General features: G+C 38.7%; 1 protein-coding gene across 2 annotated transcripts; it reads left to right on the plus strand.

The window, feature by feature from the left end:
- The first annotated feature begins 1,935 nt into the window (after window positions 1–1,935).
- On the plus strand, window positions 1,936–14,639 carry ptger2a (prostaglandin E receptor 2a (subtype EP2)). Of its 2 annotated transcripts, none has more exons than XM_086068808.1 (3): window positions 1,936–2,077; window positions 5,931–6,846; window positions 12,332–14,639. In XM_086068808.1, exons 2-3 carry the CDS (start codon window positions 6,001–6,003, stop codon window positions 12,617–12,619), a joined length of 1,134 nt encoding a protein of 377 aa, XP_085924934.1. In that variant the 5' UTR covers window positions 1,936–2,077; window positions 5,931–6,000; the 3' UTR covers window positions 12,620–14,639. The 2 variants fall into 2 exon arrangements, with proteins under 2 accessions (XP_085924934.1, XP_085924933.1); XM_086068807.1 differs by having other exon boundaries at window positions 1,952–2,077; window positions 5,927–6,846.
- Window positions 14,640–15,944: the final 1,305 nt, after the last annotated feature.

A 15,944-nucleotide genomic window follows, 5' to 3' on the forward strand; every position in this document is an offset into this window, starting at 1 on the left:
TAAAACTGAGTGATTGCATTTTATGAAGTTCTGTATTATTTTCCCACAGGAATAATCCAGTGCAGGATTCACTCAACAACTTCAGCTCTATACCAGAGATGGCAAAAGTACACACACTGCAGAAGAGCAGGTGTAAAAATAAATAAATAAATTACAAATACTCTGTTAAGCAGAAGTGCTAATTCAATTCCTTTACTAAAGTAAAAGTAAAAAAAAGTATAGATCTAAAAAAAAAAAAAAGTAAGTAAAATTAATATTATGTAGTGATATTTGAACAGTTTAGTATTTTGTTACTGTCCACCATTGCACTGTGCAATGCAATTGTTCTATGCTGTAATTCATGATCATAACTGCAATAAATATATGATGCGGCCAACCTCAGCCTGTATTTGCGAAACTAGACACCCCCCCCCCCCCCACACACACACAAAAAAATCCAATAAACTCATTAATAATTCAGATGGGGGCCATTAGTGTGCACACGGAAACAAATGCACAGAAATGATACATTTCTGTCACCATTGGGACATCGCTTGCAGTCATTTCTGGGAAAATCACTGCTACCATAGCCTTTACTTAAATTTCACTTGTCCCCATTTGGAATCACCTAAGCCTGTGAGTGTGTGTGTGGTGTTTTGTCATATCCAAGAATCAGCCCTTGTTAGTACTTAAGCCCCTCCCAAGCTGCCACCACAACAAAAAGCTTTTTTACAAGCAAGGGATTCACAGGTTCAAGCCTTATCAATTGGATAGCATACACAAAGAGCAAAGGGCACTGCGCTCTTGTTCTAGAGTCACATGGATTGGCGCAGACTGAAAGGTGGCTCAGTTGGAAATGGCAGCATGTATGTACTACAGAAAATAAATTCTGGGGGAAAAATACTAATAGTGTATACATGATAATTGCATAGAGCAGGAGTGTCAAATTTGTTTGACAAAAAGACTGAGCTCTTGGAGCAGGCATTTGTGCATAGCTAAATAGAATATCATAACGTTCAACACCTTAAAGTCGGTACGAATAAAGTTTTATCACACTCCAAGCATCTAATAAATCAAGCTTTTCAGATATGTGTTCCAATTTTTGTGACATGGCAGCCATAAAACCTTTAAAATGGGTGCTGTACAGAAAACGTTTTGCCAGGCGACAATTTCTCAACACCGCTCCAATGTCAGTTGGCGAGCTACGGGCATTGGAATGACATACTTGCAAAATCTGCAGCATAAGCTATGAAATGCAGAGGGCCTTAGATGTGTCCAAATTAAATATTAATAGAAAATAGGGAGTATTGAATATAGTGATATTTGGCACATCATGTACATTACTTTGCATTGACTGTAAAAATAAATATTACTGGAAAATCATTAGATAAATAGATTGTATACAATTACCATGTACTGTGCAAACATTTTTTTCTTGTCTGTGATTCAAATGTCTAAAATTCCTCCTCAATTCAGATTTTAGCTGTATTTTATTTGAGCATTTATTTCTCTGACTACTTTTTCTTTTACTCCCTATAATTTAAAAACAAAAATCACTCCTTAATTTATCCAAAAGACACAATAGCCTACTTTTTTTCAATATAAGATATGTAAATAAAAAAATACTTCTTCTTTTTCCGTTTACTGCATATAGTCTCTTTCTTTTACTTACTTTTGCCTAAAAAATTTGAGTGTTTTGAGAGTTTATCTGTATTAATAGGCTGTTTATAACTATTGACACTCAAAGGAGAAGTACATCTTCACCCTTTGCAAGATTTTTCAAAACAATCGTTAGTCATCGTGTTGTTTTCCAGAAGTGCCTGTGAACGCCTGTCACTTTCTGGAAGTAACAATGAGTCGTTGTTTATGATGTGGTTTGACTGACTGTTCAGTACTTACTTTTCTAGCTGTGCAGCATTTGCGGCAGTGGGCGTGGACAACCCGCATGACGTCATCGCACCTCTCCCACTAGCCCGGGTCCTTTATGTCAGCGCCTTCTCCATTTCTCTTCATCTCCATGCACGCACGGTTCTTGGCGCCACGTTTTTTCACGCTGAGGACTGCAAACATGACGAAGAGGAGTATTCCGCTGCGATAGGTGATAGCTTTGTTGTTGCTATTGTTTTCTTGTTGAATTTGCTTGTATATTTCGGTGACTGCATGTACACTCTCTCTCTCTTTCATTTGACGCAACTTGGGGAAGGAATTAAAAAAAACAACTAATTTTAACATCCACTCAAGACAACTTTCTCGTGTTATGGTATTTATTCAGTCAGCATTTGACATTTGATGTCATCTTTTTGTTCCCCATTTCGATTTAGCACAATGCTATACTTAACTGGACAGACATTTGATATATTTTAAAAATTTTGTTTTCGAATAAGTTCTAACTATAACCAAGGTAAAAGTCAAGTCAAAAGGTGCTCTTGCATGTAATGACATAAAATGTACAATTACAGTAAGTAGCCCAGTTTGCGTTAACTATTGAACCAGTGGACATATTTACAATTTTAAAACACACAATTTAGAATTGAAAGAGAAAATAAGAAACCACGTGTTTCATGGATGCCTAATGTGTTAGTAATCATAGACTAAACTTAAAGGTTTCACATATCACCAATTCATTCTGTCACGGTGTGGTCACGGAGCGGCGTGGTGTCTGTCGGCGTGTGAAGTGGAGGACCCAAAATGCAGGGAGGCAGGAGAACCACAGCAAGAGTGCAAAACTGGCGTGCTTTATTTTACAGAAAACACTAACCAGGGTACTGGTTAATGCTAACTAAACAACAAACTGAAAAGATACAAAATCAAAATGACAGAAAGAACTCCGGGGTTGACCGTGACAAGCGGCAATGATCCCACGCCGACTGATCACCACCCGGGAATTAAATACACTCACACTAATTGGGTAACTAGCCACACCTGGGGCCAGGCATAAGTGGCTGAGGGCCCGGATTGGTCAACCCGGAAGGGCTGGAACCCACTCAGGACCAATCGGAACCCTCAACCAAAACCAGATCTTCCCAGACATGACACATTCTTAGTGGATCTAACCAATATAGCCAGTGGTTCTACATATACCACCAAATTAGAAGAACTAAATGAATATTGGATACTAAACTAAGGTCTATAAACCTCTCAATAGAACAAAATACGCAAAATCACGGGTGCCATATAGAACTACACCTTTCTCAAGAACCAGTAATGAACGCCTAAGAACCCCAACGGTGTACAATGGTGCTATATCGACCAAAGGTTGTATAAAAACCAAGGGTGCACTATATAATACCCTCCAAAGTGACTTTATTTCTCTAAAGTGTAGTTTTTTTTTCTAAAGAGACAGACAACTTTAATGGAGCTCCAGGCTGTCTGGCGTCTGTTAACTGTCAAAAGGGCACGGGAGCACATCTAAGTTATAGTATGTCAATTTAGTGTCCCATCTCTCCTAAAATTGAAAGAGTCAAAGAATACTTAAAGGGATGAATGGAAAACATGTGAAATGTTTTGACACACTGCTGAAAGTTTACAGTACGCTGTCACAGTCATTTTAAGTACATTTTGTGGGGTCTTGCATTGAGTTTGGTTGCTGCCATTTATAATTTTTATTGTGCAAAAGGTACAGTTGCTGATTTTATATTTGTATTTTTGTTGCCGTGTTTTAGATGCGTGTATTTATGACTTTTTTTTGTTGCTGTTTTTTTCTGTTTGCTTTGTTTTGTTTGGTACCACTGCCGTAATTGTCACACCCACCTAAGTGGGGCGAAATTCATTTTCCGCGTTTGACCCATCCCGTGAGGGAGCGGTGAGTGCCGTGTTTATATTTTATAAATAATAGCCTGATCACTAATATTGTGACTTGGATTTTTTATCTCGAGAGCCTTGTACAACTACAAATGATCCAAATTTATTTAGACATGAAATAGTTTAGGCAAAAAGTGCAGTAATGAAAGTGTTTCGTTGTTAACAAAAGAAAACACACAATGAATGAACAATGTCATGACTGTCATGTGCATCTGGCGCTCTGTTCAGCCATTTGATATGCCATTTCATGACCTTTGCCAAGAAGAGTACCATACAAAAGCTTATGACCATCAAACACACTCTAATTACCCTCAGATTTTGGGGTGTGGCTAAATCGGCCTCCAGTGACACATTTGGGTGTCTGGCATGTTACCCGCCAAGTCCTTCATTCACATCAACCCATTTCTACCACTACAGTGTGCAGTTAGCTAACGAGCTTACTATTTTTCCACCCTTAAAATGAATCTTCCCTGAATGCCACAATTTATAGAACAGCTCGCTGCTGTGTTTACGGTAGATATAAATGAAAAAGAGGTGGCGCCGTGGATGAGCCCGCCGCTCTTACACCGGCGAAAAAGAGACCAGAAAACCTGTGATAGCTTGCAAGCTAGCTGGTAGCTAGCCGCTGTCGTCGCTGTGTCGAAAGCTCCCATGATGATACGGTGGCATATATACCAGCCACTGGACGTTTTAAGTGGATGGAACGCTTGAAGCAATTCATATTTGAACACAAATAGTGGTGCAACACGTAGACAGACAATATAGCAATATCAACCAGAGGTGGGCACTTCCGTCTCTCCGTCGGCTCATCATTGACAGTTGCCCAGCTATCGGCGAGTGCTTTATGACGCAAAGCCTAAAAAAAATATACAAACTGAAAAGGACCCTTTGTACTGACCCCGATCGAAAACCTGCTTCAATCGGTGCGCAGTCCGTGTATTTTTTCGAGGCTTGTGGGTACTCGTGGAAAATGTGGGCATCCATCAAAGACAAGGAAGAGGAGAGATTGAAGTGCCCACCTCTGACATCCACAGAAATGATCGGTATATATTACTGAAAAGCCGATAGCCCATACACGCCCGTGCAAGCCGTTGAAGCCACAGGGCGGCCATATTACCCCTCCCATCTCGCGAGCAGACGACTGTTTAAACTATATGTATGCGTACAGATTAGACATATACAGTTCGTAGGCTCTGGGTATAGGAATGGGGGGGGGGGGGGGGGGTGGCAGGGTGGTCACTAATTTTTAACAAATGGACTGTGCTGCTTTGAACATCCCCTTTTTCTTTTATCGCTCAATTTCTTAGACTCCAATGTTAGATTTGGCAGAAGCATCTTTTATTCAATTACAGTTATCATTTTTTAATAAAAAATATACAAGTTTCCTCCTGTGAACATAATTAAGCATATAATTTATACATGTATTTAAAGCAAGTTGTTGTTGCTCTTCTATATGTTTAACACATTTAAAACATCATTAAATCATGCTGTTTCTACTAAGTACTGTCTCAAATGTTCTCCAATTTCAATACTGTAAATGTACAGGATCGTATGCCGAGAAACTATCCGCTATCCAGTAATATATACAGATCAGTGATCCACAGGCATCTAAAAAAAAGTTGTGAGAGTCTTCTTCATGTGGTCTCGTCTGTATTATACTGCCCCTTGCTGGCCAAGGTACGCACAGCAGAAGGAGCAGCACAATATCCATTGAATGGAAGCAAAAATAATTTGGTGAAAACTGCTTAATTCTTTACATTGTATTTAATTATGTCATTACTATGTTTTTTTGGAAAAATATTTTAGTGAGAAAGACATGAGTATTTTCAGCTACGGGCGTGGTCACAGAATAAACTCGTATCTCAAGGCACCACTGTAGCTTTGTTGCTATGCCAGCAAATGTATAGTGACATGCATAATATTTGAATTATTTTCCATTAGATGGCAAAAGGTAAATATTGAACTTGTGCAACTACTTTTGGTGCCATTTTTGTCTGGTGCTGTGCCGTGAGATTTTATCTAAAAGGTTGGGAAACACTGCCCTACTCAGTGCAACTCTAGTCGTAACTTGCCTTGACACTGTCATAGATAAACGTGATGTCACGTCTGGGTGCTATCTTGCTCACAAGGTCACATTTGTGTTCAGACAGGATGACTGCTGACAACGACGTAGTGAAATGTGTTTGACACCATTTTGGAAAGCGAGAGACATATTTCGGGATGACGGCGGCACAGTTTCCAAGCGTGGAAGTACACGACCCCTGCCACAGCAAGCACTACATCGACTCCAGGAAGAGCCCCGTGATCAGCGCCATCATGTTCGCCGCGGGCCTCCTGGGCAACGTGGCCGCCCTGGTCATCCTGGAGATCCGGCGCCGGCGAGACATGAAGGCCGCCGACAGTCGGCGACGTGCGCTTTTCCACGTCCTCATCACGTCGCTGGTGGTCACAGACTTGGGCGGAACGTGCCTGGTCAGTCCGCTTGTGCAGCTGTCGTACTCGCACAACATCACCTTGGAGGGAATGTCACCCAGCACTCACGGCGTGTGCTTCTACTTTGGATTCAGCATGACTTTCTTCAGCTTGGCAACCATGTCGCTTCTCCTGATGATGGCTCTGGAAAGGTGCTTGGCTATCGGCTACCCCTACCTGTACACTCGGCACGTCACCAGAAAATTAGCATACATCACAATTCCAGTGGTGTTTTTAGTGTCTATTCTATTCTGTCTACTCCCTTTCGTGGGATTTGGCAAATATGTACAATATTGCCCCGGCACTTGGTGCTTTATTGATATGAATCCACATGGGAAGAAAGACCGCGTCTACGCCAACCTGTACGCCACGGTGATGTTAGTACTGGTGATGGCCATAGTGGCGTGCAACGCCTTTGTGGGTTACCAGTTGATGCGCATGTACCAGCGCCGAAGGCGGAACGGAGGCTCCGTCATGGCGAGCACACGCTCCAACAGCGAGCGCAGGCCCATGTCCATTGCGGAGGAGGTGGAGCATCTCATCCTACTGGTCTTCATGACGACCATCTTCATCATCTGTACGCTGCCCCTAGTGGTAAGAGCAGAGCAACAGACATGCTTATTTGCACGATACAAACTGATTTCAGGTCAGTTACAAAATGCACTCAAGTAAGAATACTGTAGAATTATAGTAGAACAGGAGAGTGAGGGGAAACAAATATCATCTCAACTATTTTGATTGATATTAACTCATTCACTGCCATTGACGGCTATAGACGTCAAAAATTAATTTGAACTATTTCTATTAGTTTAGCATTTTTTCCCACTTTTGTTAACAAGAATATGAAAACCTAGAATTTGCTTTGTTGTATTAGTTGTTGCGATTAATTACGATAAAGAAAAAAAAAGAAAAGGTTATTAAAAATTAGGGGCACCAGGCGATTAAAATTTGTAATCGTAATTAATCGCATGACTTCACTAGTTAACTCACGATTAATCACAAATTTTATATCTGTTCTAAATGTACAGAAACAAATCCTAGGTTTTCATACTCTTGTTAACAAAAATGAAGAAAAAAAAGTAAAACTAATAGAAATAGTTCAAATGAATTTTTGACGTCGATAGCCGTCAATGGCAGTGAATGAGTTAAATTCATTATTAATAAATAAAATGTTTCATTGATTTCAAAACCTTGAACTACCAAAACATAATTTCAAATATTACTTGAAAGAACAATCTGACAATATATTATTAGTAACAAATTGAATTTATATCAATAAATACGGGCTGTTTTTGCTGTGCACACCTTGGCCTCTTAGAGGCAGTGTGGTAAATAAAAAGAAGAAAGTTGCGATTGTGCTTTATAAATGTAAGCCGATTCCCAGATTAGGACGAATACATGCTTTTGAGTGTTGTTATATTACATATTGTGTTACTACAGTGTTTGTGTGTGAATATTTGTTATATCACTCACGGGGTTTCAATGCTAATTTTCTTTTAGCATGTCAATGGGATTTTAGATTTTACCCTGTTTTTAAGGGTTTAGTCATAAAGAAATACAGAAATAAATGACGCCTAATTTAAACAGTAACATGATAAGGCTTCCTATTGCTGACACGTTTCTAAAAGATAGCTAGAGAGATAATGTATCTGTCCAGCTATTAACACCTGTATTTCGGCCTCACTCTTCCAATTGACCCATTGTGGACCTGTAGCAAGATTCTAGAAAACTTTTATTCAGAGCTCCTAATTAAAATGAATGAATTGTTCATAAACAGCATCACAGGAACACCACTTAACAATACACACTACAACAAATGTATAATTTATCGCAAGCTTCTTTTATACTCTGATGGATGGAGCAATACGATATTGTAAGGTTGATCTGATCCCACAGGATCATATTGCCTTTTTCAAAAACTGGGCCATGCATGTTATATGTCATGTGTCATGTCTGATTGGGCTTAGTACTACGGTTTCACTTTATTTTATTAATGTATTTGACAGGTACAATGCAATCAGACATAGTTAGAAAACAAAACTTGCAGCTGGTGTTTAGAGTTTAGCAAATGCTAATTTACAACTCCCATCCCTGGTTGAGCGTTTTGCAATTAATTCACAATCAAAAACACATAAAAACAATTACACCCCTTTGAAATAATAACAACAATTACATTTGTGAGTGCAATCACACATGTTCATCGCTTATTCACTACATAGGGGCACCATTTTCATTCCCTTTCAACCCATTTTTAAACTCTCATGATTTAAACTCCCAGAGGGATTTTATATCCGCGGGCAGAGAGTTCCGGAGTTGACTGCTCTGATATGAAAAAGCTGACTGACCAAATGAGGGACTCCAACGTTCTGCTTTCAAGTTCCTCTTGTTTATTCTAATGCTACTGCTGTTGTTTGGTCTCTGGATGAATGTCCTGAAAAACAATGTGACAGTGATGGAAGCGTATTGGTTTTCTGTCCATGTTTTTTATTGATTGGTTGTAAAGTGAGCCGATGCAGTGTATGGCTGAGGGAGCAGCCTGGGCCAATGTCGTCATGCAGTAGGAAATATGAGTTAAAAAATAAAAAAAATCATCCAGCTGGGCTGCCTTGGGGACATACCATCAAATGAGTTCAAAATAATTTTGGGTTTCTTTGTATATTCTTTGATGTGCTTATCAAACTTTAATTCTGGGTCCAAAACCAATCCAAGATATTTAAATTCATTTATATAATTTCTCTGTTGTTGTTTTTAAATAGAAAAGCACGTAGTGACTGTCTTTATGATGTTAACTCATTCACTGCCAATGACGGCTATAGACGTCAAAAATTCATTTGAACTATTTCTATTAGTTTAACATTTTTCCCCCACTTTTGTCAACTAGTGTATGAATACCTAGAATTTTTTTATTGTACATTTAGAACAGATATAACATTTGTGAATAATCGTGATGCACCTAATTTTTAAGAATTTTTTCTTTAGATTTTTTAAATCGCGTCAGGCGATTACAATTTTTTATATTAATGAATCGCTTGACTTCAATAGCTAACTCACAATTAATCACAAATGTTATATCTGTTCTAAATGTACAATAACAAAATTCTGGGTTTTCATACTTTTGTTAACAAAAGTGGAAAAAAATGTTTAAACTCATAGAAATAGTTCAAATGAATTTTTGAGGTTGATAGCCGTCAATGGCAGTGAGTTAAGGATCAAGTTATTTTCAGTGAGCCACAGATTAACCTCAGCAATGCATGCAAGACAAAATATTTGGAGCTTGCTCTGGTGTCTTGTCTGTAAAACGTAGCGCAGACACCTGGGCAGGTAGAAGGCAGGTCATTTATGAACAGACCAAACAGCAGAGGCCCCGGAAGGGAGCCCTGAGGTATGCCCATACAATTGTCTATCGACGAGTGAAGATTTCTCCTGGCCGACTTTCACACACTGTTTCCTGTTTCCTGGAGGATTGCGGCAAACCATCCCACCGCCTCCATGGAGATGTTAAATGAAGGCACTTTGACTAAAAGCAAGAAGACCGACTAAAGGCCAAACTGCTGAGGGTGGAAGAGATGGTTGTTCTCCAAATAATTGGTTTTACTAACAAACAAACGAACAACAATTCATGTTATAGATATCATTTCATTTGGAATTAGATTAATAATCTGACTGACTTCTGTCTCACTGGCTTCCTCTATACGGAAGGATCAGTAGAAGATATTCGTGGTGATCTACTTCCTGTTTCAGTTTCCTCCAAATTTCTTGCTGACAGTTTAAATGATCTTTCTCTCTTTTTATAATTGCAAAATCCTCTGTGAGGGGAAAAGTAGACACCATAGTACTGGAGTCAAACTTGTTTCATCACAGGCCACTGTCCACATGCTTGCACTCAGTGACTTGAGCTGGTTATAACTGTGAACACATAAATGTATAATTGCCAGGGGTGTAGTAGTGTAGTTCACGTGTTTACAGTTGGGTAATAAAATGCAAACAAAATTGTTTACAGTGCCCTGCGAAAGTATAGACTAGACTAGACTTCAGTTGCTGTTTGCTCCCCAATATTCTTTCAACAGACCTCTGAGATGATCACAGAGCAGGTGCATTTATACTGAGACCAGATGACACACAGGTGGACTCTATTTATCATCATTAGTCATTTAGTTCAACATTGGTTCATGCGGAAATCATCAGGGAACTTCTGGAGTTAGTTGGCTGCACTGAGAGAAAAAGGGGTACATATTTGGCATGCCTTACTTTTCAGTTATTTGTTAAAAAAAAAAAAGAAGTTTGAAATATTGGATACATTTTGTTCCACTTCATGACTGTGCTCCACTTTGTGTTGATTCTTCACAAAAACCTCCAATTTTATATTTATGTTTGAAGGCTAAAATGTGGCAAAAGGGGGGTTAATACTTTCGCAAGGCATCTACAGTATATCTTTTCACAAACAAATTTAATGACATTACAAATTTAGCATCATTGTAATAAACTTTTTTTTTTTTTTTTTTACCAAAGTGCTACTTTAGTGTTTCGTCTTCTTTACAGTAAATGTAAACAGTGCAACAGTAACATGTCAAAATAATTGTGCTATAAAAACCCTTGAGTTTTACACCAATACAATAGTGTTTTATATGTGGATGAAATGAACTATTGTCAGGTGACTCAAAGTTTGTGGAAATTGTTGCCCTGCGACCCCCCAGAGAGATCAGTAGCAGGAATTTCAGAACCTGTGAACTCGTCATGGCTTCCATGGATTGTATTCACGCAATATTCGAAGGAATTTGGTTCCGCCGTCCTCCAGACATTTGACACAATGCCATTGAATATTTATCTGTCATTAAGTTTTGTGGGCATAATCATGTAGCTTAATAATACAATAACAAACGGTGACCTGCCCACATAGTCACAGTATGCCCTAGAGAAAGTCGTTTATTGTTTAACGCACACATTCGCTTGGATGTTATTTCCCACCAAGCAGGTTCAGTTTGGTAGCTTTGATAACTTTCGGGCACCTTTCGGAGGTACTGACTATTGGTTGTGAGTCATTGACCATTCGCTTGTCTGAGAGTGGGTTCAGTTTCCACTCGGTGATGGTGTAAATGGTTGTCTGGCACTTTGCTGCTGCAGTGAAGTCACACTAAAGTAGAACCTCGAAGATCAATACAATCACTTACAAGTTGGGGACGAAGTCTTTTTTTTCGGCACCCTGCAGTGGAAACACAATACAGATGGATGAACTGAAACAAGTCAAAACATCAAGTAAGACTTTAAAAAAATAACTCATTAGAACTGTCTTTTTGTTTTTAAGAAAAAAGTTTGTGTTTCCTGCATAATAACACACAGCTACACATCAGATGGAAATTGCAAGAATAGAAAAGTCTCTTGGTCAAGTTTGTAGTCTTTCCAACAACAACAGTGCAATCACATGTTTTCCTCTTCTGCCAAAAATTGCGACTGTGTGAATAGTAAAACATTTCTTTTGGTATTTTAGTGGACGGGCGCAGTTAGAAACCTGCGTTCGGGCCATTGTGGGAGTGAACACAGTCGATATATTATTTTTATTTATATACATTTCCTTGATATTTAGTGCAGGAGAGTCTACATGGCGGAAGACATGCCAGTAATATTAAAACGTCTTACCTCAAATAGAAATACACTTTTTTTTTTCAATAATGTACAATTTTAGGAAGAACATTCTTTTTTTAAATCCAACACTATAATCTCATATTTGTAATTATATGTGTAAGGAAAATAGATGTCTGCATTAGTGTTGATTGTAACCTGATATCATCTTTTCTTTTAGTGATAAGATAAGAAAGTAGACCTTGTTCTTCACTCTCGCTTGTGTTGTCACTTTGTGAGACAAAAAAAGCTGTCATTATTTCCTGTCGACATCTTTTTTTATGGGGGGTATTTGTTTTCACTGTAAGGCATATATTTTACAGTAGAGAAATCTCATAGCACTAAAACAAAAATGTGGCAAAAATCTTACTGTAATAATGTTCATCTCACCTCAGTTAATCCACAAATGTACTTATTCACCGTGTCGTGTTTCGTGTAAAACCCGACTTTTGTCTCATTACAGACTCGCGTGTACATCAATTCGGTTGGGGTCCGCATCGAGTCCCACCGCCTGGATCTGATCGCCCTCCGTTTCATCTCGGTCAACTCCATCATTGACCCCTGGGTCTTCATCCTCCTCTCTCCTGGCGTGCTGCACTTTTGCTGGGCCTCCATCTGCAGATCCCGCCAAAGATCTGCGAAGGCTTCTCGGCTCAAATCGTCAAAGGCCGAAGAGACTCGGGCAACTGTAGAGCTGTCGCGCACGGAACTGGAATGTGCAGAGTCTTTTCCACCTCTAGAAAATGTATGACTCGGGTTTTGTTTTTTGTAAGTTGGTAGTTGTATTTATTTTAGCTCTCAAAAGGCCGCAGGGTTGGATGTCCTCACTAATCACAAAGCACAGAAGTTTGGGGCGTTTAGTTTTTTCTATTTTGGGGCAGTTGCAATTTTATCAGCCGCTGGCACTTCCTTATCATGTCCGGGTTGTTTCTATACTACTTGTAGTTCAGATATGTTCACGCATGAGTCAATTCTGTCACACTTTGTGGTTTAAGTACTTTAGGCTTGTATGTAGCAGGGCCCGAACGATACGGATTTTTTTCAAGGCTGATTCTGATATTAGGCAAAATAAAATTACGAAAACCTTAACTTTTACAACAATAAAGATACAGTATGAATTACAGCCAGAACATTTCACTGCTTTACAATACTATATACTTTAGTATTTGTTTAACTAAACAACAGAGAGGAAATTTGGCAGAAATCTGCCTATTTTTGCTGATTTTACTTTCTTTTTTTTTAAGAGGGCACCGGAGAAACTTTAAATGTCATTATTTTTGTCTTGTGTTGTAATGTCTTAATGTGGGGGAGAGGGAGGGGAATCCCAAATCAAATGTTTTGCTTATTTTTAAAACAGCTCATATTGGACGATTAAACTGTCCGGCTGTCCAATACAATTAAAACAAAGTGCATCAAGGATATTCTACTAGCCCTCCTGTTGTGTTTGTTAATCATTAAAAAAAAAAAAATCACATAAAGCAATGCAATGTTTTTAATATTAAAAAAAAAAAAGTTTTTAAACAAAGGTCAGCAGACAAAGTTGAACCTATGTTGTTGTTTTTGTTCTAGATTTTTCAATTTGACCCGCAACAGGAAGAAAAGCATTTCTTGCATTCATATACAGTGAAACCCTGCATATATTTACTGCATATAAGCATTCATGGATTTGTTTATTTATTTCCATTATTTGCTGAAAACCTCAGCTATTTGCCTTTGTGCTCAGGCCAAACAAACAAAACATTACTTTGATGCCTTCTTGGTATTGTTTTCAGGTTTAGGTCTTGTACTGACCGTGTTTGCAAAGTCCTTGAATGCGCCTCGTGCACAATCAAAGTGTAGTAAAGTAAACGTTTATTTTTGGTTTTCTGCAACTAATAGCCCGTGTCATCAACTTTACCGTTACAATTTGCCTGTTTTCCTTAACATTTATTTCAGCGTAAATGCCAAAGGGTGCGTTTAATGGCGGTGTTTATGGGAAAGTACTAAATGTGCGTATTTGTTTGTCCATGCCTGATGTCAGGTCAATTTGTGCTACTGTGTTATTTAAACTGGTATGCCAGCTAAAACTATTGATGAGCTTCATGTGAAGGTGGTTTGTTTGTATAGCATCATTTAACTACTGAATACAGTTGTTTATGTACCGTGGGATCATGAATGTGTACATGCTAGATGCATGGTGGTGGTGCTTTATCCTGCTTGCTGTTTGCATCGACACAGCATACGCGATTACGAATCCCTCTTTTGCAAGGTTCACCAATTATTTTCTTCACAACTGTGCCAACAAATGCAAATGAGGCGTCACGCATCCTCACATGAGCACTTTTATCATCCATACCGAGCTGGATGTGGCTCACGGGACAGGAATTTAGTGCATATGCTTTATAGGTGCACGTTCAAGAAAACATAAGTTGCATTGTTGTTCAATGCTTTACTGTAAAAAATAAAAAAATAGCGGTGCACAATGTTCTTGACGGTTTATTTCGCCTCTGTTTCAAAGTGGGTACGAAATAAGGGTATGCTCCATCCCACCCACAAAATATATATATTTTTGTTTTTGCAAATATCCGTTTTTTTTATTATTATAATTTAACACATTTCCAAAAGTTGATATAAACATGACAAATATTACATTGCATCAGTCCAGGCAGGCTTGTGTTGCTATGAACATGCTTTGCATGAAATCGACATCTCAGAAATTAAACATGCTTGAAAACCATGTGATGTAATGTGGAAGTTTTGTGCCATGTAATGACGTAAATGCTGACCGTAGATGAATGTGAGCTCACTGATTGTGCCTGTGTGTCATCCAATAAATATTTGGTCCAGCCTACCTTTGTTGCTATTCTCTCTGACTCTCACACACGGACACGCTCAAATTGATTCCATATTGTGGAAATGACATCTGAAGCGTTCACAATCCCACATGGTTTATTTCCAGAAGGATAATGAGAGGGTGTTATTTTCCTTTAAATGCATTTCAATTCCCTTAACAGAGAACATAAATGTAACAGAAATGACTCACCACAGAGAGGAAATTTGTTAGCAACTCTGCCATCTTTCAATGATTACAAAAATCGTCACATATTTGAAAGTCCAAAAGGTTCTTTACAATACGTTATATGTGGCCCCACTAATCTAAACACGGTATTCTGATTAATGTTGTGGTTGTGGGATATGAATTAAGCAGCAAAACCCACCTATTTTTACCCATCTCAGGGGGCGGCCATTTTGAGCCGTGATTGAGATGTAATGACAACTTGGTGACTTTTTTTTGGGTCAAAAGAAACTAGCGACAAATCTAGCAACTTTAACTGGTGTTCTGGAGATTCTGCACATAATAGTCTTTGGATTAAATTTGATATTCTAGCATTTGACAAAACAGGACAAGATTGATTTATATAAAGTATTTAAGTCAGGAAGATATTTTCAGAAGTGATGGCCATATTTCAAAGGCAACAAAAAATACAACAGAAGAAAAGTTAATTTGTAAATGTTTTTTACTCACTTTTTGCCTCTCCCACGACATTATTCAAATTTCATGCATATGGCTAATTATGCAAATTAAGTGATTACGTCATTTAGCGACTTCTAGTGACTTTTAGCACAGCCAATAGCTACTTTCCTTACTGGTGAGTTGGCAACACTGACAAGTAGCAAAATGGTTGCCCCCTGAGATGGATAAAAAATGGGTGGGAAAAGTGAAAATTGATATTGACTGTTCTCTGGGTCCTAAACTAGGGCAAGTGTCACACCTGTTGCAAGAATAGTTTATTTTACTGTGACATTTATCAGGCGATGGATTCTATTTCCCCCTGCTCTTCTCGCCCGATCCTTCCCTGCTTCATCCTCTGCAGCCATTAGCCAGTCAATGTGCGATAAAGTCATTGATCAAGATTTATCATCCCGCGGTGTCGACGTTGAATGCCTGTACCAATTTGCATGTACATTTCTCCTCGCTCGCCCTCCCCTTTTGCCACATTTGCTCTTTTCATCTTGTAATAATAAGCAAAGTGCACCCCGAAGCAACAAACAACACTGCTAGCTAACATGCATCATAGAAATGTTGCTATTACTTT

The sequence above is a fragment of the Leptonotus elevatus genome, chromosome 2 (genome assembly GCF_054856555.1).
Source record: "Leptonotus elevatus isolate MCC_2025b chromosome 2, RoL_Lele_1.0, whole genome shotgun sequence".
NCBI classification, from domain to species: domain Eukaryota; kingdom Metazoa; phylum Chordata; class Actinopteri; order Syngnathiformes; family Syngnathidae; genus Leptonotus; species Leptonotus elevatus.